We start from the raw sequence: 21,823 nt of genomic DNA on the forward strand, positions 1-21,823 counted from the left end.
ACAAAAAAACAAGGAAACGAGGAAATTAAAGAACTGGGCATTAAAAGGAATGTAGACAACCTATATTATATATATGTCTATTCATATATTGTATGTGTGACCAAGAGATTTAAGAGATAAGAGATTTCAAACTAACGTCAGAGAGGTTTAAAATTCTGCCATAGCGGCAACATTTTAGGACCATTTCGTGTTCCGTTCATAGACAGTAAAAGGTTCCGTGCATCCAGTTGCGCTTCATGATTCTAAATGTTCTGTGAAAAGACAAGGCGGGACATGAATTTCTACATGGAACGAAATCAGGTGCTTCATGGGCAAACGGATCCCAGCCGGAGCGCTCATGTGGCAGGGTGACATCCATACTAAAACATGCCATAATGCCAGCAAAGATGTAGTAAGAAAAAGGTCCCCTGTCTTGCAACTTTAGTAGGACAACTTATTCCAACGCGACAAACTATTTCAACTAAGAGAGAAGCACATTGTCGACGAGCTGTCATGAATAAACTGTTAAAGTGAACTTAGCTAACGTTAACACACCATCGCACTGACCTGTTTTTCAGAGGCTGGCTCTTCAGCTCGTAATACGTTTTTGGCTCTTCATGGAAATCCTCCCCAACGTCAAAGTCGGGTACTATGCCCGATTCTGCTTGCATGCCGTCAGCTGTCAAATTTCTATTTAGCCCGAATAAACTACCAAAACTTAAATTTCAGCGAACAGGATCAGACACACGCAGTGCCAGCCACTGTGATGTGAACTATTCAATCCTCCCAATGTTCCACTGTCTGTAAAATTCTGTAGTCCTCTGGAAAATGTGATACTCTGCAACTGAAGTGGTGAATTCGTGCGCAGTAACTACAAGAACCATGATTCACAGCGGCAAAGTGTGGTGGCTTGATATGGTGGTGTCAGCATCTTTTCATTGGCCACAGCAGTCAAAGGAAAATGTGCACTGATCTTTGCAGGTGGGAAATTAATAAAACTGGAAGTAACACATTCAGTGGAAGCATTGGACACAGGGGGGGGCCTAACCAAATATGTAAGCATGTGCAATTTAGCCTACATTGCGGTGACACATTTGGACTTACATAGAATTATATATGAAAGAAAAACAGTGCAAACTAATCGTGCTTGTGTTTACAGAACTAGGCTAAATGTTTGCAGACCAAGCCTACAATGAAGTACAGTTATAGTTGTGCTATTTAAACTATATGTCAAAATTCTTCATTATGTCCACTTGATGGCAGCAAATCACAATGGAGGCTCCAGAGGGCTCCCACCCTTGAGTCTGTGTACCTCCTTCACAAGTTGCACCTGCTTGGCTGCTTTACATACTATGCTTTCTCTTGTGCTGTCCATAAAAGTGTGTAAATAATGTCAATGACCACAATAATGACACATATCTGACTTACATTTGGGGCTTAAGAAAAAATCAATACAGATTATTTTGGTTTATAGAAGGGTCCAAGTAATTGTTAAACCGACTTTAGATTGAACTTCAGGATCTAGCTCAAATTATGTGAATAGTCTATGTTAATAGAATAGTTAGTGTATAATACTATGTGTGAGACTGTGTGTGTATGCAAAATGTTGTTATGTTATTGTTGTGCAAAATATTCTTAAATGTAAATATTCATATATTTTTCACTAACACAGGGGTATTCCAGTATCTGTCAAGGCTATGATAATTGTGTGGATTTTTTCTCCTCTAGCCTGAGTCTCACCTCACCAGGCCTCTGCTGACTATCACACAAAGCTGTCAACTTCAGTGAAAGGGCGAGACCTGGAGAAAACAACGCACAGAGGCACTAAGAAGTGGATGCCACTGAGGAGCAACAGCTCTCTGTTACTGATTTAAACAGGCTACGCTGTCAGCTTCCACACACATCTCCGAAAGTAAGCAACTGCATACATTTATCCCTTATCGTCCTCCACATGCAATTTTCTTTATCTAGAATCAACAAGCAGGTTCTTAGGCCCTCTGATTTCTAATGAATACACTCTACCAAATTAAAGAACATTACATTAAAGCAAAAGTATGTGAGTTTTTAACGTTGTTATGTTTTTTTTTTTCTTGGTAGCTACATCATTCATATAGCGAGCTCACTGTCATTTTTCATTGCTGGTTATGCAGATGCTAATGTGAGTCTGTGTGCTGTTGGCTTGTTAGCTCACTAGTTGTAGACCAAACTCTGCAGTTACTCTTTAATGCATGTTGCAGAGAGCCTGCAGTATTCAATTGAAAAACCCACTCAATTCGTGTATCTGATATGTCTACAACCGATGTTGTTCTCCCTCTTGTCCTTGACCTTCCCCTTTCCTTGTTCTGTAAAAACAACAAATCTACTTTCAGGGTTTCAGATTCAAGCCATTATACCAGCCAAGGACTTGAATATCCTAGCACATGCTTACAAAGCATGGTCATTTCCTTTTCTCACTTAATTTGTTGAGTGTCCATTTCTCTGTTGCCAATTTGTTTGAAATACATATTTACATGTTTATATACATTTTTCTAATTCTGTGCATGAATTTTCAGTTGCATTATCATGATGGTCAATCTCAGGTAATTTAAATAACAAGAAACAGGTTAGTGTTTTGGAGAAAATTGAAATGGGTAGTGTGACTGACTCCAGACGGACCCGACTGATAACACAGTAAACTGAAAAAAGCCCAGACTGTTGGGACAATGCCTGAGTAGCATTGCTTATGTGCTGTGTTCTCTTTTATATCTTCTGGAACTGAAGCTACAAATATGAATTATGGTCTGTTTTGTTCTCCTTAAAAATTCATGGATTTGCACAATACCAGGGGGAAAGCAACTGTTGTCTGAGTACATGAACACATGCCCTACAAGGATTCAGTCATGGAATCTAGCTGCTGGAATTGGCTGTGAAAAGGTCAGTGTAATCCCTGTAAGGTCACCACAGATCTGGTTCAACCAGGGGGAACAGTGGAAAGATGACTGGTAGATAGTATGCTGATAGGAAGTATCACCTAAAATAGATAACCTCACTGGATCTAGACACAGCATTTCTGCGTTCTGTTGTGTTGCATAATCTCACCAAACACTACACACAGACACTGTAAGCCACCACAGGAGGCACGTGCATTGTTTAAGCATCAGGAGTCATTGGGAAGTATTAAGCAAACACAGTCTTATCTCAGTAGAGCAGGCAAGAGCACATACACAACATGCAGATGGTTTTTGGAAGGACTAATGAGGCAGTTAGTCATGTCTGGTGACAGAAATCCTAGCCTGGGGGAGGGGAGAGAGGGACATTCCCACGGGCTAAACATTTACAGAAGGCTTTTACAGTGTGGCAGCACAACAGCAAAGTGGTGTCTCTCATGATAATGATGAGGCTATAAAAAGCCAGTGTTAGTTGAGAATGCTATTTTCTGTGACAGTACCACTGTCTCATTTATCCACATAATGTGATCTATACACATGCTTGTTGACAAATATTATGTAGTGTGTATGAATGGACCATTCCTTTAAGAAATTAGATTGTGTGTGATGTCATTCTCTTGGATAAGAACCTACAGGTTAGTGTTTTGCCTTCATCTGCTGTAGGCTTCATGTTCAGAGCTAATTGTTTACGGTTCTGTTAAAAAGCTGCTACCTGGCTGTGGACATGGACATGAATATTTGATGACCAGTTATTGTAGCTCATCTCCTCCCATATGGACAGACACCGTTAACCTATATGCCTTTCTGTTTTACAATGTGGTATAGAGGTGACATCAAACCCAGTTTGAGTACTTAAACCTGGAGTTCAGATGAATTCATGAAAAAAAAACAGTTCTTACAGGAAAGCTAGCTACTAACATTCAAATATATTTGGTGTCCTTACTATTTTTTGGGGGGAGTTGATAGTAGAATGACATTGATGTCTTGTTACATCTCTTGTCATGACAAATATTTTCAGACCCGGTTTGTATTTGTCCGGTTGTATCTGTTTTAATGTTATAAAGCGCCTAGAGGCAATTGTATTGGTATGGCGCTATATAAATACAATTTAATTGAATTGAATTAAAGATGCAAACTGTCAATACAAGTATATTCCATGTGAATTTGGGTAATTTTGCCGAATGAGAAGGCTTCTACTGGGCTTGACCTCATAACACTGGTCATGATATAGCTAAGTGACAATACATCCACACTGGCTTCCCTGGTCTTGGGAAAGGAAATTAAGTGTTAAGAGTGAAACCACTCTAGACAAACTTTATTTGTTGTAAATAATACTTATGAAAGCCTACCTTCGCCCTAGAACCAAAATTAATAACACTCTGTTTTCTCGACTCCAGTAGGCTTATATTTTTATGTTGGCATATTGACAATCGCATTCATTTATATTTTTGGTGATCAACAAGCTCAATAAACCTGGTTTCCGAGGAATCCTGAAAAGAGCAAATATGTTAGCCTCTGGGATACAGTAGGCTACAACCTACTATTACCATGCCCAGCTAAGCTACAACCTACTGTACGTAAACATTTATCGTGACGTTTCTATCTATCTATTTATGTATCTATCTATCTATCTATCTATCTATCTATCTATCTATCTATCTTTCTATCTATTAATCTACATATCTATTCAGTCACACATGAATGCATACATTATTTACCCCCTCAAGAACAATGGGTTATTAATCGCTTGCGAACCAAGCGAATATTCAGTTCGTATTTAAAGTGTGTACACAATGGCAGGAGTCTGGCGGAGACAGCTGGATGCCCTGGTGCTGGGTCTAGTGAGGCGAAGGCGTGGTGAGCACAGATGAATGCAGGCGTGCGCGACGCGCGAGTACGAGAGGCGAGAGGCGCCTCTCTCCTCCTGTGCAGAGAACGAAGAAAGAATAGGCGAGGGATGGACTGAATATGCTCCCAGTGTGCCGGGGAAACACCTGCCTTCTTCTGGACGCCAGAAAACGACGAGCTGAATTAGAAGGAAACGCCCAGTTCCAAGGTTTGTAGTCTCTTGTGAAATATACAGCAATATGTCCGGTATCTGTGGTTTTCCAAATGTTTGATGGACCAAGTAACTGCCTTATTGTTAAAGTGGGAATTAATCGATTTATCACTTTACGAAGGTTTTGCCAGGGAAATGCCTTCAACGTTTGGCTAGCTCATGTTCCATACCTTACAATGTTTGGTGTGTCTCCTAGGATTTCTAAACAAAGAGAATAGATTTCTAATATCATTCATTTGCCGGTAGCTGCAGTGTAATCGGAAATCGCCGGCTGTTCTTATGAATTGAACTCATCGTTTTCATGCTTCTGTTTTAAAATGGTTTTAACCATGGCCGAGCCAATGCCGGCTTCTTATCGGGCAATATCGCTCAATTACAGTGATGTGAATGAACAAGTAGCCTACGTATATCCTGGAAATCATGTATTCAGCATTGATAGGGAATGGGTAAGCTCATTATAGCATGTCCTAGCAGTATTGGAAATCAGATGGATGTACATTTATTTAATGTATGCTACGTTGGTCTTCAAAGAGAGAGTATCAATCGCAAGTGGATCGATATAAAGAAATGGGATTGAATGACATGAAATAGACATGACTATGACTTGATGACTATAACAGCAGTAGGTTATATGTCCACAGGCTGTACAACAAAGGGCGCACTCGGACAAAAGTTTCTGTAGCTATAAACAACTTTTCTTGGGCTAATGAGTTTATTGATAACAGATGTCTAATTATCAAAATATAGATGTTTTAACTGCGCTTGTCTGTGTGGTTACAAGACATGGAGATAATAGGTCATTATTTACTAAAAATGAGCGTTGTCATTTTTAACGCAATTTAGGGAAGAGTTGTCACTCTTGAAGGCAATTTGAATGAAACCAAACATATTTGGAGAACTACCAATTTGTGTATGCATGTTGTAGGTGAACCCAAATGTACCTTAACATGGATATGACTACTATCCAGACCTGTATAGAGTATCATTTCCCCCTGTGTCTCCACAGACAAGGAAGGTCAGGTTTATTTAGGCCTGAAGCCTAAATGTTCCTCTCCCGTTGAGTCCAATTTGTAGATTAAAAGAATCTCAGTTCACTGACACAAAATGTGCAAGGATGCTAAAGTGAAGGTCATTGAATTAGTTGGATTGTGTGAGGATGCCAGGAACCACCGAGCATTTGCAGTCAGTGCCACATAGACTGATTGCCATTTGGATGTCACGTGTGTTGCATTTTTGGTTTTGTGTTGTATGATTACAAATGTAATCATGACATTAGTCATAACTTGAACTCTTTTGAGGTCTAGAGAATAAATCGTATCTGATCAGTTGCCCCAGTAGACCTATATGTTACACTTGGTGTACAGTTAGCATAATTCTGTCAACATTTGGCTGTGCTGGGACCTATCATGGGTTAAGAGAGATTGAGTGCAGAGATAAGGGAACATGTGTGCGCTTGTCTTTCGCTGTTTTAATCCTAAATGTGGGTTAAACTCGTATTTTGTGCTTGTCTGGACAGTAGGCGTCTGTATTTTGTAAAGCCAGATGAAGTCATGGTTATAGTTGGACATTTGCATGGACTGCTTTGCATGGCTAGAAGAGAGGCTTGTGTTCTCAGGCAGGTCCTTTAGCAACTGTGAGCCACTTTTTAGACACAGTAGAGTGGATCACTCCTACTAATCCCATGGTGGCCCATTGCTGGTTTCCTGCTGCCAACACTCACTACCACTGTCAGTCCCTCTCCTCTAAGAACTGTAACTGCTTTCCTCTGCCTGTCTGTTGGCTCTGTGTTTGTGATGCCGTATAAACACAAACTCTCTGAATAAGCTCTCACCACAGCATGGTTGTCTTGCTCAAAAGACAAGCCACACATTCCTTCTCCTCCTATGTGTAAACCCATGTTGGTCGTTGTTGTTTGAGGAAAAGAACAGACACATCTTGACGCCAACACTGGTGGTCAGCGTGATAAACAGGAAGTGTTAGTTAGAGGAATGTTTTCGGACAGGGAAGTGGAGTGTCACTAGAAGTCTGTGACTTGCTCTTCGCTGCAGCTCCAGGAGGCCTTATGACAGGAAATCCTGTCAAAAACAGTCTGGGTCTAATTTGCAGCAGCTCTCCAGTGAAGACAGTGCACATTGTTTGAATTTCAATCCATGAGATAATTGGAAATGAGGAGGCCATCGTCACCATCCTGAAGAAAATGGCAAAAATGAGTCAATGGAATGATTTCCCCCAGCCAAGGTTTCTTACAGTTTAGCAGCTGAGCAGTGCTGATCATTTATCACTGGTGACTTGCGGACTGCATATATTTATAGTGCGGTGTCATTCTCTGCCATCGCTTGTGGTCTGTGAAGAAGGGCTCTAGAATCCTGAGTCCCCTCATGTTGCTGTGGTGAAGTGTTTTCCGTTTGAAGCATGTCGACACCCTCTATCAGCGTGTGCTTAGCGCTCAGCTAACAGCTAGCTTTCCTGAGGGAGTCTGACATCCTCACATGATGCATTCACAGGAGGAGACTGTTTCCCCATTTCACTTTAAAGGAAGAAAGAATCTCTCCCCCCCCCCCCCAAGCCCTCTTAAATCTCTCAGTGTCTCTCAGAACCAAACACGCATCCTACAGAATCGGCTTACAAGGGAAAGAACCAGAGTAGCGATAATGACCGTCTGTCTGACTTGCTGATGCTCTGTTTCCATGGGCTCTTGATATGTATCCTGTCTCCTGGCCTGTGCCTCACTGGTTCTGACCATTCTAATTATTCCCACTGTCTGAGTAGCAGGTCTGCCGGCCTCTCAGCAGTAGCGTCTGGCAGGGGAAAGTGGGGCCATCCATTGACCTGGCATCTCAGCCCATGTATGAGGGATGTGCATCTTCCGTACACATCAAAAACCTGACCGATTTTAGGGAAGAACAAAGCAAGAGGCTTGTCCGTTGGTTTATTTGTTATCATTCTTGCATTTCATTTCTTTCTGTACACAATTCAGTCTGGCCTTTCAGGTTCATGCACCTAACTAACCCACAACACACACATAGTACATAGTTGTTTTTAGCTTTGAACAGGGTGTGTTTCTGTGTGTGTTATGAACACAGACATTTGGCTAAATGAGCTAGAGGCTTTCAGAATGCTAGAGGGCTGCTGTCTGCCTGAGAGTTCTGTAGTCGTCGTCTTCAGAGGAGGAGGAGAAACAAAGTCTGAGCGCCCTCCACAAATTCTCCAGTGCAGCACACTCTGACTTCCCCTCCCGCGCAGGTTCAGAAACGTGGCCAGGAGTGGAGTTCTCCTCTCCTCTCCTCTCCTCTCCCGTCCTCGGTGACTGCCCCCCTCCCTTGGGGACTGCAGTCAATCCCCTCCACTGCAGATCTGTTGCAGCTCCTCATTGAGGAACTCTGCAGCACCTTTTTGTCAGGGGTGGGTGGGGGGATTCACACACTACAGCATAGCCATTCCAGGCGGCGTGGTAATAATCCCCTATTAATCACCTGCAGCAGTCCCCCTCAAGGGAAAGTCCATTTTACAGGCACTGTTTTTTTGTTGTAGTAGGGGAGCAATACTGTATATTTGTGCTGTTGCCAATGGCGTAGGGGCTTAATGGAGGACGCAGAGTACTAGTAGTAGTAGTACATGTGTACCTTTGTCGTTATGTGAATAACAGTGTTTGGCACAGGTGAAAACCCCAGGGCCACAGAGACTGCATTTATTTCTTTTGTGTGGTATTGTTCGTAAGGATAATCCCAAATACAGGAACAGTAATTCATGATATGGTATGTAATTGGTAGTTATAGTGACTGTAGTTCTTACATGTGGTGGGGCAGTGACATTCAGGCAAATTACAGCCTGGATCAGTCATACTCACTCTTGCATTCATATTCACTCTTATTCACTCTTGCAGTCATACTCACTCTTGCAGTCATACTCGCTCTTATTCACTTGCAGTCATACTCACTCTTGCATTCATATTCACTCTTGCAGTCATACTCACTCTTGCATTCATATTCACTCTAATTCACTCTTGCATTCATATTCACTCTAATTCACTCTTGCAGTCATACTCACTCTTGCATTCATATTCACTCTTGCAGTCATACTCACTCTTGCATTCATATTCACTCTAATTCACTCTTGCATTCATATTCACTCTAATTCACTCTTGCAGTCATATTCACTCTTATTCACTATTGCAGTCATATTCACTCTTATTCACTATTGCAGTCATATTCACTCTTGCAGTCATATTCACTCTTTTGAAGCACAGTTCCACAAACACACATCCAGTACAGTAAGAAGCACAACCTTTTGCCATCAGTAAATGCAGGGTGAGGCTCTTTAGCATTGCATGTTAGTGCTGACGGAATTAGGCCTTGAGAGAAATAAGATCTGGGAGAATGCCCCAGACCACACCCCTGAGCCTTCAGTGGCTGGATCCAGTGCTCAGGCTGACACAACAGGTGTCCTGTCGATTTTTTTCTGGCCGTGTGGTCCTACCTCTGGAGTGAGCCATGACGGCGTACTGGAACGCTGTAGGTCGTGCCCAGTCATTTTCCTAAAGTCAAACGTATAAGAAATGTCAGCAGCACACCAGGGGTAGCTTTACCATTCCATGGCCACCCTGATGGAAAAATGGAGGAGGCTTCTTCTCGCTACGAACGCTGAGGTATGCTTACAGACTTTTCTGTGAACGTAGCTTTCCTGACACCGAATGAGCATCCTGTGAAGTCTGTGTTTACGGTGCTGTGGACAGAAAGGCAGGAAGGCAATGTTGTTTCTCCTCTGGCTGTTTGCTTAAAGCTTGATAACCGTTGTGATGACGTCTTTTATCATGTGTATTTCGTGTTTGCTCTGAGTCGGTGGTGTGTGTTTGTGTGTGTGTGTGTGTGTGTGTGTGTGTGTGTGTGTGTGTGTGTGTGTGTGTGTGTGTGTGTGTGTGTGTGTGTGTGCTGTGTATACCACTTACCCTGTTTCAGTAGAATAAACTGAAATTGGACACATAACTTCAATATTTATGGTTGTTATATTTGGCTACAGTTCAATAGGTTTTATTTGTGTTGAATGAATGACTGATTCAGGTGTAACTGTAACAAACAGTAGAGGATGCAACCGAGGCCTTTATTTACAGACCTAGTCTAGGGAATGAACAATATGGTTATAGGGTCACAGACCATATACTTGTCGTATGAGACAAATACATTTACAATTTAAACCACAATTGCGTTTCCACATCTTTTCATTTAAAACAGTTAGCATGATTAACACAGTTGCCTGGACTTTCTCATTATGTCTGTTAGGCATCCAACCGACATGGAGCTTAGTTGTATTCAAAAGCTTGCAAGTTCATTGAGCACTTCAACTTAGAGCTAACCCAGTGGGCTGCACACCACTTTCTAACTCACCGGCTGACCTAGGGCCAGCTCCATCCAAAGTATCTCCTTCCACAAAAGTCTGTCTCTCTTCTTAGTTCTTCATGTCTTCTGCTCAATCCCTGTTTCAAAATAAAAGTTCCCACACACTGTACGTTCTACACACATAACAAATATGCCTTTTGTCAATATTGATGGCCTTGATGGTTTTACTGGAAATCTGTAGTTCACAGGAGAGAATCTGGTTTCAAAAGAAGTAATAAAAGATGCTATTAAACAGGAAACAATAGTATTTGAATTAACATTAACATAAATTCCGTGATTTTATATTTAAATATCTAGTATTACAAGCTTCAGCCTTAAGAAGAAAAAAACGCAATTAATCACAATTAATCACAGGAAATTGTGAGATTAATTAGTTAATTCTTTGATTGACAGTACTACTTTTCACACATTTTATTTTTAATTTCCTGTAACTCGAGCATGTTTACCCGGGCCACCTTACCCCCTGGCTTTATCCCTTCCAGCAAACAGAGAGTGAGTCACGCATGACGCGCACGAAAGGAGACCAGGGCCAACGCAACCCTGCTGGTCGTCGTCGTCCTCCTCCTCCTCCTCCTCCTCCTCCTTGTCTTCCACCACCGCCGTGCGACACACAAAACATCGGTACATAAATAATGCATGAGAGCGCCAAACTGAGATAAGAGAGGACAGCGCCAGGACAAGGGGTATAAAAGCTCCTGTCTGATATGTTCCTTGGACACACCACGGATGTGCCTGTGCAAATGAAATCAGAAACACTCTTTTCACCCTCTGGCCACGGCAACCTGGTTATTATGGATCATGCCGGCCAGGCTCAGGGTTTGGCAGCCTGGTGTGATTTTCTTTTTCGATGCCTGTTTTCATTTATCAAACCACTTTACTTTGATAAATGTAAATGTACTTCTCCCACTACTAACCTGCGCTAAGGTGAATAATTGATGAGAAGTGGAGGAATGGAGTGGAGAGTTTAAGCGGTTCCTTTTGATGCTCAATATATTTTGACTGGCATTATTTACATGTTGAGAAACAGACACCATCAAAAGCGAACAGATGTTTGAAGCCTTTACATTTGTATTCACTAAAACCAAATTGTAGTTATTCTGTATACATATATCTTACATTAAAACAAGTTCTTTGATATGAGAGTAGTATTCAAATTCAGCACACACAGTATGACTGATGATGCACTTGGAGGCTTTTTGGCCAATGCTAATGAGAAACACTGTCTCAACACTTAATGATTTTGTCGTTGTCAAAACGTCATTGTCAGTCTGAGTAGCCCTGCACTAAAGGTTGCCTTCTATGATGCCAGTGCAGCGGCAAATGTACCGTTATCTGAACCTGCCAATGACCTCGCTTTTCAGTGTCGCCGTAGTTACTGAATCCAAATATCCCCGGAACCTTCTAAACCAACCCGGGCCAGTTAAGAGTCTGTGTTTGACTTGGGGTGCTTTGTTATTCCAGGAGGAAAGAAAGCACAGACAGATTCTGAATGGTCAGTGGAATGTGCTAAACAGATTCAATTATCCACTTAAGGACTGTATTGTGCTGTAGCCACAGTCATTCCTTCACCTCCAGCTAACCCTGCCTCCGAACGCCTCTTCTCCGCTGTGCTGTAACAGCATGCTGCATGCCACTGCCAAACTGACCTGACTGGGCCGAGTAATCATCACACAAAAAAGTGACAAAAAAGGAACGTGTGACGGCTTTTTGTGACATGACATGAGGTTTGACTGAGAGGCCAGTCTGCTGACGCATGCCCACTCACACCATAAAATAAAATCCAGCGACAGACCGATCATCTTCATCACAAAAGAGCTCTTTTTCTCTCTCCCTCCCTCGCTCTCTTTCTCTCTCTCCTTTTTCTTACTGTCTGGTGGATGCGCATGTGACTGAGAGGCGAGAGCTTCCGGCCCCAGGCCACTGCACATCAGACATGTGGCCCAGGACATGACACAGGGCCCCGGGGCCCACGGCTGTGTCTCCCACTCCCCTGTGGCCCTCTCATCATAAAACATTCAGCCCCTGGAGGTCGCGCACTCAAAGCCTCCTGGTCCTCTGATCATGTCCTTGCCCACTGTCTTTTCTTTTTTTTTTAGCTCACCACATGTGGCAGAGGGGCTTACGTTGCCCCTCCAGGCTCACAGACCATTTCTTGGTTCTCTTTTCTGTTCTTCTTTCAGTTCAAAAAAAGGTTGACTGGTCAGCTTCAGTGTCAGCCATCTCGGTTTTAAAAGGCCAAAGGCCATTTTCTTGCTCCACTTATATCCTAATGCAAGACTTTGGTGGGAGTATGTGTTTATATAGCCTCATGCATCCAATGACCTGAAAGGCAGTGAGTCAAAAGGCATCAATTGAAAAAGTAGAATGCAAGTGTAATAATTGTTGGTTCCCATCCAGGAATCGAAAGGCCTTTCTGTAAAGTCAAAGCCGTTCTCATTTCGTCCCGCATTCGCATATTTGTCTTAAATTGCTTCATTAATTCAGTAGACATATTATGCTTTCAGGCTAATGTCTTATAATTGGTTTAAGAGAATTCCTGACAACTCAGGGTGAATATTGATATCCTGCATAGATTCCTCACCGCCTAATGTGATACTATTGAGCCTCTGATCAATAGCCATGTAGTGTGCATGTCATTAATGAAACTCTTTGGAGAGGGGAAGGGGTGAGACGCAGGAAATGAAACTAGCCATAACAGTCAGGATATGACACTGGCACTGCTCATGTGGCGGACATGTTTCTTTGATGTGCGGGGCGACTTCTTTTGCCTCTGCTCACCCCCCAACCCCCCCATTCGGTGCCATCTGCAGTCATCCTCTTGACCCAGTATCTATCTACTCCTTTGATTGATTGTTAAGCAGGCTTAAAAGTTCTCAAGGGTACATTTGTTGGGCATCTTAACTCTTCAGTAAGAGCCCCAAAGAGAAACATCAGAAAAAATTGGAAATTCAAAATGATTATTTTCTTTTTTATTTTGTCATCCCTCCATACATATATCTTTTATTTTATGTATTAAAGAAATAATGGGATATATTCACATACAGTATACCATGCCCGTGGTACAATGTCACTACACGAGGCACTGAAATATTTTGCCATCTAGTGGTGGAAAGCTTACCCGTTATTGTTCTGCTTGAAGGCTGGGATTGAGAATCCTTAAAGCAGACTAGTGTTTTGATCTGCATGTCAGAGTGATCTACATGTCACCGTAACCAACAGAGCTTCCTGTTTTATTAAGACTTTGTCAAAACACACAGCCCACTTTCTTTTGTTAGCTCTCTCTCTCTATATTGGGGAAAGAGTCACAGTCTGTGTGGTGGGTGTTTTTATCCTCTGCTCCTTACATTCTAATCAAGAGAATTTCCAGAATTTGCATATGATAGGTAGAGGATACGTAGAAGTGCAACACATCTGTGTCTGCAACCTCTGTGAATAATTGCATTGAGGTCACTGCCAATAATCTTCATTTGACTACTAAATTAGCTGAAACTATGCATTTCAGAAATTACTTACTACTTCTAACAAGATGGTCATGTTGGTTTCCTCTGTAAAGGACAAAACAATTAAAATGACCTTGTGATCTTTTAGCCCAGTAGTCTGGCAAGAATATTCTTCTTCTTGGTGAACTCTCAAGGTTTTCCTCCCTGTGGTTTATAAGGCCCGGGGGAGCTCTGAGGAGATGGTGCTCTCTTCCGTGTTGCATTTCCCTGCCGTTGATGCTGATGCGAGGGGACACATGGCTACCCACCACACCCACCTTTTGTCCGGCTGGCCTCTCAGGTCGTTCCATGAAAGCATATGACTTTCTGAGACAACAGGCTGAAGTGACAGTCCAACCTAATACTGAAAACCGTCACTGGGGGCGGCCAAACACAATCACACCAGCAGCAGGCAAGCAGTGGCCTGGCAAATGTAAACAACCCAAGCAGACAAACAATCCATCTCCCTGAAAATGATTGGAGCAGATAGATTTCCTGTTGGCCCGTGAATGAGTCATGGGGTACGCTTTAAGAAAATCTAATGACCACCAGCGGGTTAGGCAGTCTGATTCATTTTTCCGCCTTGATTTCTTAGAATCGCCGTAGCATTATTTTAATTATAAGACCCAATGCGAGTAAGGTAACGAATTCCCCTTTACTACCGGTACAGTGCGTTTGATATGGATTTGATTGGAGCCCTAATTGCTGAAGTGGTCTGGCTTCTGCGCTGTGAATTGTGGGGCCACAGGACAAGGGAGCGAGGGTGGAAGGGAGAGCAGGAGGGGGTGAGGGAGCGCGCTTGCTCTTTCCCCGGCCCTCCTGATGAAAGGATAAATCAGTTTGGCCGCTCCCTAGGGACATAGGCTGACATCACTGGCCGAGACGCCCAACGCTGGCAGAGGTGACCGGCAGGCTAAAGTGAGGTGGGCTGAGGTGTGGCCAGTCGTGTGGAAGCGGCCAATAGGACAAACGGCATTTTCATCCAATTAGCCTGTTGGTGAAAGCACAAATCGCTTGTTTTTTTGTTGTTGAGGTCAGACACATAAATTGCCGTTTGATAAGCCGTGTAGTTAATTCTACAATGGTAGCATTCAGCTTCCACTTGAGGCTTGAAGTATTTCCACACTTACAACATTATTGCTGCATTTTATTGATTCAGTCCTCCAATGGCTTGGGGAACGGGACCCATTCTTTCTCATGTTTCAGTCCCCAGACGTAGTTCTGCTTTTTATTGCAGCAAGGTCTGGCCTTACACAAGATTTGTGCTGGAAAGAGAATCAGTGAACAGGTTCAAGCACAGGATGATTTTTACACTCACTGAAACTGTGTTTACATTATTTGGACATGATGTGTAGATCTACTGCCTCCTCATTTAGAATGATTATGTATTCTCACTTTTGCACTTATTTAATGGCTGAATGGCTTAGAAATTATTTTCACTTCACTCTAGAGACCAGACAAATGTGAATTTTTAGCACTAGGTTTTCGCCAAACCGAAAAGCTACAGTTTTTCTAAAAAATGTTACACATTTAGGAGCCCAAGAAATGTGCAAAACACTTGAGACCTTGAAGCAGCAGGAGGTGTGATAATTCTGCTTCTTTGAGGGTGTCGTGCCAGTTTTGAGTTATTTGGACAAACAATGCAATATTGTTTCCAGATGAGGGCCTGACAAACTCTCTTTCAGAGACTTTTTGCTGTCTGTGGCTGATGCAGTTCTTCTGGTTTTCCTCTCTTCCATTTTAATGACAGCATAGCTTTGTGGCCCACAAAACAGCAGAGCTATAATTTTAGCATGCATACTTTTCCATGTGCTCACACCAGTATGTTTAAAAAGCTGCCTGATATTTTCTTCAGCATTCTCTCCTGAAATGTTAACTAAATAGAGGAACGAATGATAAATACAAATGCAGCATTCCCCATGAAGAGGTGAAGAGGTCTGATGTTAAAGCAAAGACTAATGACAGGTCTTGAATGGAGTTTAGGCATTCTTGGGGGACCCTAATAAATGGCTTGATGTCTGTGATCACATTTCTGAATGTAGTGCTTCATGCAGAAACCCTGGTTTCAAATACCTGATACACAAAATTAGATATTATGACAGTCAGCTGCAATAAGGTAAAATGTGTTTGTGAAGATATGGGGGTGGTGGTGTGTGTGTTTGTGTGTCTGTAGGAGGGGCAGGGTAGAGGACAGTGGAAAGAAGAAATATAAGTGAGAAGTGGTTATCTTGGAATGGCAAGATACTGCGAACATGAGACCAATGGACACGTGGACAGAGCAGAAAGGACTCTGTGGCTACTCTGGGTTGTTTTTGGACGTTAGGGGTATAGCTGTGTGTGTGTGTGAGAGAGAGCGAGAGAGAGAGAGAGAGAGAGGGAGAGAAAGAAAGAAAGAAAAAGAGGGTGAGTGAGTGAGAGCGAGAGTGAGTGTGAGTTCATGCTTGCCTAGGAGTGTGTATGTGTGACCAGTGTGAGTGTTCAAGATCAAGTGTGTGTGTATGAGTCTTACTGTGTGTGCACATTTTTTTTGTCTGTGTGTGTGTGTGTGCGCGTGTATGTGTGTGTGTGTGTGTGAAGCCACTGCACATCTGTCTGTGTGTGTTGGACAGCACACACAGAGTGGACTTGTGGCTGGCAGGCTGGTCCGGTCTGGGCTGAGCCTTGGAGTGCTCTGGGGCCTGCCCTCCTCTCTCCACTGCCTGGCCCTGGGCCTGCCCAACCCTAACAGGGGGAAAAAAGCTTGTGCTGCGGCTCCGGCGGAACACTAGGAGTCTGTATGAGTGCTCGGGTCCGTCCGTCCAGCAGCTCTCCGGGAGGCAGGGGCCTGATTTATTTGGAGTGGGGGACGATCCCGTCACCTATGTGACAGTTCTAGCTAGTGCTGAAGTGGGTTTTTTTTTTTCTTTCTTTTTTTTTTTTTTTTTTTTTTGTAAATCTGGAGCTTAGCGAAGGGGTGCCGCGCGGCTGAAAGAACAGCCTGTCTAGAACCTGACCCAGACGGCCCGGAGCAGAAAGGAGACGAGTGGCGCGGCGGGGAGCAGAGCGTTACGTAAGGCAGGACTTGTGTACCAGTCGTCGGTGTCGCGACCATGGCCCGCAGCTTAATGGTCAGTGTGGAAAAGCTGCTTGTGCAGAGTAGCGGGTTCCTGTGGGACGTCGCACTCTGGCTGCTCAGGAGGTGCTACTTCGAGAGGATGAGGTCATGCCAGCAGTGTCTGAAGACCTGCTTTTACCTGGGCGAGGTCTATCAGGTACCTAGTCAGCCAACTCCAGACAGGGAATGCGTTTGTCAGTCTCTATGTGTAGATTTGTAGGCCAGAGACGGATGTGATTTGTCACATGATATGCGGTTTAGTGTTTTGTGTTTCGAGTCATTTTTATGTCTTAATTAGACAGACATTATCTCAGAGGAGTGTGGGAGGTGCTTGAAAGCTGTGTTGTTAATTTCTGGGTTGTGTCATGTCAGCAAAGATGTTGAGTTAATATTGTTAAGACGTTGAGTTAATTAATTTGGAAAATAAAAAATGGCCCGTATTTGAGGTGTATTTAATTTGGATAAAAAGAGTCTCACTGCACTTTGCGGGGCACTGATGTGAACTGGCATTTTAAATTGAGTACATGAACATCTTGAATTATTTAAGGGTTTTTTGACATCATTCCGAGTCATCTTGAAAATGACACAGAATGGAGACTCGCACAAGGCCAGACCACGTTCCCAAAGTGTGTTACTATAGCAATAAATCCTCTTTCGACAAAGCTGGGTAATTAACAGCTTCGGTAATTATTTTGTGAAAAGGATTATGGGCAACCTAAATGTAGTGTTCTGTTGAGATTGCATTTTCTTTAACCAGCCAGCTGTTGGATGTCTAAACAGTCTGTTTCACGCAGACGAGGCTTGCAAAAGTGTGTTTAGACAAAGAATGAAATGCAGAAGTTTGATTACTCTAGTTGTCTGGTGTTATCTTCGTGCTGTTCACGTATCTGAATGATCTTACTTTCATTCTGATCTTACAGAATTTATGGATGAAAGAGTTAACGTTCAAATCTGGAAAACTTGTCATGTCGTGTTGATATTTCAGAGGGAAGCCTTTGCTGGAGAGCGGTGTTGTGTTTGACCACACATATTCTGTTTTGGACCATAATATATTACAGCCCGAGCTGTTCTAGCTCTTGCACTCTACGTCAATGAAAAAACATCTGGTCAGAAATAAAGGAAACAGCAGCTCTGTGCCACGCTGGACCACATTAGCTGTGTGTCACCCTTGTGGTTGCACGGCTAGCCTGCTTTTTGCATATGCCTTTTGAACAGATGTTCTTTATTGTGATTTTTTTTTTTTAAACATTTTTTTGTTGTTTATGTTTCTCTGCAAAAGTGGCCGCAAGTTATTTTCAGCTGTGCCAAGTTCGGCCAAGTGGTTGAGTGGCGGTCCAGTGGTTATCACGCAAGATACTGTAGAGGCCAGGGCTAAGAAGCCCAGAATCTTCCAGTGTCCTTCAGCCTTAAATACACTATCTTCATGTGCTAAACTCAGTGTTCAAGGAAAGACAATTTCAGGAAATGTTTTTGGTAATGTGCAGCCTTGGAGTAAATGTGTTGACCACCAGCATGTTTTTTTTTTTTAAAGCTCTCTAGTGTCTTCGTTGCTTAAAACGAATGTTTTGAGAGACGCTACAGGAGACTAGTAGCATGTGCAAAATCTGTCAAAACTGCTCAGACGAGGAGATGATGCTTCACTCTGTCTCAGCAGAGGCAATCCAAAGTATTCACACTGTAATAAGGGACAGCTTATCAGGTTAATTAGCATAACTGTTTCCTGTAGTTCATTTGCTGATGTAGCAATTTGTTTCCGCACCAGAATGCTCCTTAAACCACTTTAATTTAACCATCAATCATAAATTAGATTTGTATTCATACACTGTAGCAGACTTTTTTTGTCTCAGTGGCAACTTATATTTTGCTTTCGTTTTGAGCCCTTACAAGGGTAAGTGGAAGCCGGTATGATTTTGATAAGAAGTCTTCTCCCTGCCGTTTACCTGTCACTTGTCACCTTGTGTACTTGAGTCCCATGTTTGCAGTTGTGAGGTGGTGACTGTGGTGTTAGTTGTGTGGGGGGAGGGGGAGAGAGTGTGCTGAGAGTAACCTGAGTCCCTCCTTAACTCCACAGATGACAGAGGGGAGACTATGCCAGGTGCATCTCCTTGACAACCGGAAACTAGAGCTGCTGGTTCAGGTATGTCCTTAAGAACGTCTCATGACGACTCTAACGACCCTGTGCGCTCGTTAACGTGAGCCCTGCCCACTTGCCACAAGAGATACAGCCACGTTTTTTTTCTTAAATAAAAGAGCCGGGGAAACACAGGTATGCAAAGCCAACAGTGTCCTCATGTGACAGTTTCAGTTGCACACCTCAACATGATCTCTCTCCCCGCAGCCTAAACTGTTGGCCCGCGAACTCTTGGATTTAGTGTCGTCCCACTTTAACCTCAAAGAGAAGCAATACTTTGGGCTCACTTTTATCGATGACACGTGAGTTTCCTTTGTTGTCAATGCCATTGTTTGTTTCTTTGTTTGTTGACTTTTAAATTATAAACTATTTAAAATATGTTAAATATTTGAATGTGTTGTATCCCACATTGAACCCCAATATAAGGGTGCCATTTTTAACGATGAATCCTCTGTTTATTCGTGTCTTCCCAGCGGCCAGTGCAAGTGGCTGCAGCTGGACCGCAGGGTTCTTGAGCATGACTTCTCTAAGAAGACTGGGCCTATCGCACTCAACTTCCTGGTCAGGTATGAAACCATGACAACTCTCTTATCTTTTATTAACCTTCATCAAAGACAGAGTAGAGCGTGCTGAATACGGCTGGAATGAAGATAAAAAAGTAGGCTACCTTGCTTTGAGCAGATAGAGAAATCTCTTTTAGGTCAAAAAAGTAATTTGGTGTATTTTGATTGAAGTGAATGTCTAGTGTTGATGCCTGGTTTGATGAATTTGCAGGTTTTACATCGAGAACATATCTCTCCTGAAGGACACCACTACAGTGGAGTTGTTTTTCCTCAATTCAAAAACTGCCATTTACAATGTAAGTATTATTTTGTATCTGGCTGTCATGTTTGTAAGGTTGTTAACAGTTGCATACCTGATGTAAATCTGTCTCTAGCTCTGGCATCAAATGCTCTTGAACTGAGATAGCAGAGATTTACTGCAGGGCCTGCAATGATATCTTCCATGGAAGACAGTCCTCTAGGCATTACCTTAAGAAGTCAAAAATGTGACTGTCTAACACCCTCTAAAATCAATACTTACACTATTAAAAAGCCACAGGCCTCAGGCAGTGAACGTCAGAGAGGCAGTAAAATGGTTGAGTCTGCAGGAGGTGTTGGTTTGAGGTGGCCAAGAGTAATTGGGTTAGAACGTCATCCAGTGATTTCAGTGTTAGTCAGAGAACATTAGATTTCAGACACAGACATACATTACAGGTGCTGCGACCTAGATACAGAGTGCACATGTTCTCTCTCTTTCCCTCACACACACACATACACATACACACACACACACACACACACACACACACACACACACACACACACACACACACACACACACACACACACACACACCTGGAAGCATTACATTTTGCCCATGTATTTGATATTGAATATACGGTTATGTTTGCCGGAACTTATGTCATTTGTTTCCATTTCTGTTGCCAGGGAACCAAACTGAATTCTTAGCTAGCTGACCTGATTGGTTGACTGGATACAATACATTTAACAGAGCCTCCCTCTGACCTCTGTGGCTGTGACTCATGTGCTGTTGTGTTTTCCCACAGGGAGATATTGAAGTGGAAAGTGAAGTCGTCTTCAAGCTTGCAGCCCACGCTTTACAGGTAAGTGCATTGTCCTGAGGGTGCGATTAATCAGGTTTTGGTCTTTTCAAAAGAGCAAAAAAGTCCCATGCTCCTCATTGCATTTCTTCATTTCCTTTTTCACAGGAGGCCAAAGGGGACTACACAAGGTGAGTAGTTATTCCAGTGAACATGAACTCATTTTGCACAGGTTATGCCCCCCCCCACACACACACCCACACACACACAGAAACTCAAGTGCACACTTACACACTCACATACACACACTCTAACACACCCCTTCCTCCAGTCTACACGCAGATGTACCTATACACACACCACAGAATGAAATAGGCAAGAAAAGACTCTCATTTGACCTGTGTCCACCCAAATAGTGCCGTGTAGAAGCGTAAGTCAGACACCAGTTCCAGACACCTTAGGCCGCGGAGCATGTCAGTGCGGCGCAGTCAAGCTGTGGCCTAGTTTTAATCAGTGAGCCGCCGGAGCAACAATAGCGGTCATTATCTCAGCGGGCCACCTGCCAACCCCGCAGAGATGGAGCCCTTGAGTGAGCTGGTGAGCAGGCCACCGCTGTCCTGCACCGCACGCTACAGCCAACGGCTCAGAACATCCCCCCCTCCACACACACACACACACACACACACACACACACACACACACACACACACACACACACACACACACACTATCTCTCTCTCTCTCTCTGTGATTCTCTTCTTCTCTGTCATCTCTCTCTACCCGATACATCTCATCCCCTATCTCTTTCTTGCTCTTTCATTCTCCACTTCTCCCCCTCTTTCTTCCTCCCCCTCTCTGTTCCTCCCTCCCTCTCTTTCTCCCTCTCTCGTCTCTGTCTCTCCCTCTCTTTCTCTCTGCTCCACACCTGCCCAGCAAGCTGCCTTAAATGCAGCCTGTGTTTAAATTTAAATATGCAAATGGCTTCTGGCTGCATGGATGCTTCCAGTATAACCGGCTCAAATCACCTGAGCACTGAGTGTTGGATGGTCTGCTGCTCAGTTTACTCCATTTAAGGGAGGGAAATGAGAGACCCGCCCAGTTGGATATTGAAGTGGCACTGTTTCTTGGACCAATGAACTTTTAAAATACACACGCTAG

At 43.2% G+C, this 21,823-nt stretch overlaps 2 protein-coding genes across 7 annotated transcripts in view; one reads left to right on the forward strand and one right to left on the reverse strand.

Moving 5' to 3' along the window:
* LOC308377812 (microphthalmia-associated transcription factor-like) overlaps positions 1 to 778 on the reverse strand; it is a 28,051-nt gene extending 27,273 nt beyond the window's left edge. For all 4 annotated transcript variants that reach the window (XM_080854558.1, XM_080854557.1, XM_080854556.1 and 1 more), the window contains exon 1: positions 547 to 778. In XM_080854558.1, coding sequence (XP_080710684.1) covers positions 547 to 650 — 104 coding nt within the window. In that variant the 5' untranslated portion in view covers positions 651 to 778. The remainder of the gene's footprint in view (positions 1 to 546) is intronic.
* An 8,691-nt stretch (positions 779 to 9,469) lies between these two features.
* Positions 9,470 to 21,823, forward strand: part of frmd4bb (FERM domain containing 4Bb) — a 24,454-nt gene continuing 12,100 nt past the window's right edge. For all 3 annotated transcript variants that reach the window (XM_080854289.1, XM_080854287.1, XM_080854288.1), the window contains exons 1-7: positions 9,470 to 9,610; positions 19,003 to 19,068; positions 19,270 to 19,364; positions 19,536 to 19,628; positions 19,837 to 19,921; positions 20,672 to 20,728; positions 20,834 to 20,856. In XM_080854289.1, the coding sequence (XP_080710415.1) occupies positions 9,557 to 9,610; positions 19,003 to 19,068; positions 19,270 to 19,364; positions 19,536 to 19,628; positions 19,837 to 19,921; positions 20,672 to 20,728; positions 20,834 to 20,856 (473 nt within the window). In that variant the 5' untranslated portion in view covers positions 9,470 to 9,556. The remainder of the gene's footprint in view (positions 9,611 to 19,002; positions 19,069 to 19,269; positions 19,365 to 19,535; positions 19,629 to 19,836; positions 19,922 to 20,671; positions 20,729 to 20,833; positions 20,857 to 21,823) is intronic.

The sequence above is a fragment of the Sprattus sprattus genome, assembly GCF_963457725.1.
Source record: "Sprattus sprattus genome assembly, chromosome: 16".
In the NCBI taxonomy this organism is placed as follows: domain Eukaryota; kingdom Metazoa; phylum Chordata; class Actinopteri; order Clupeiformes; family Clupeidae; genus Sprattus; species Sprattus sprattus.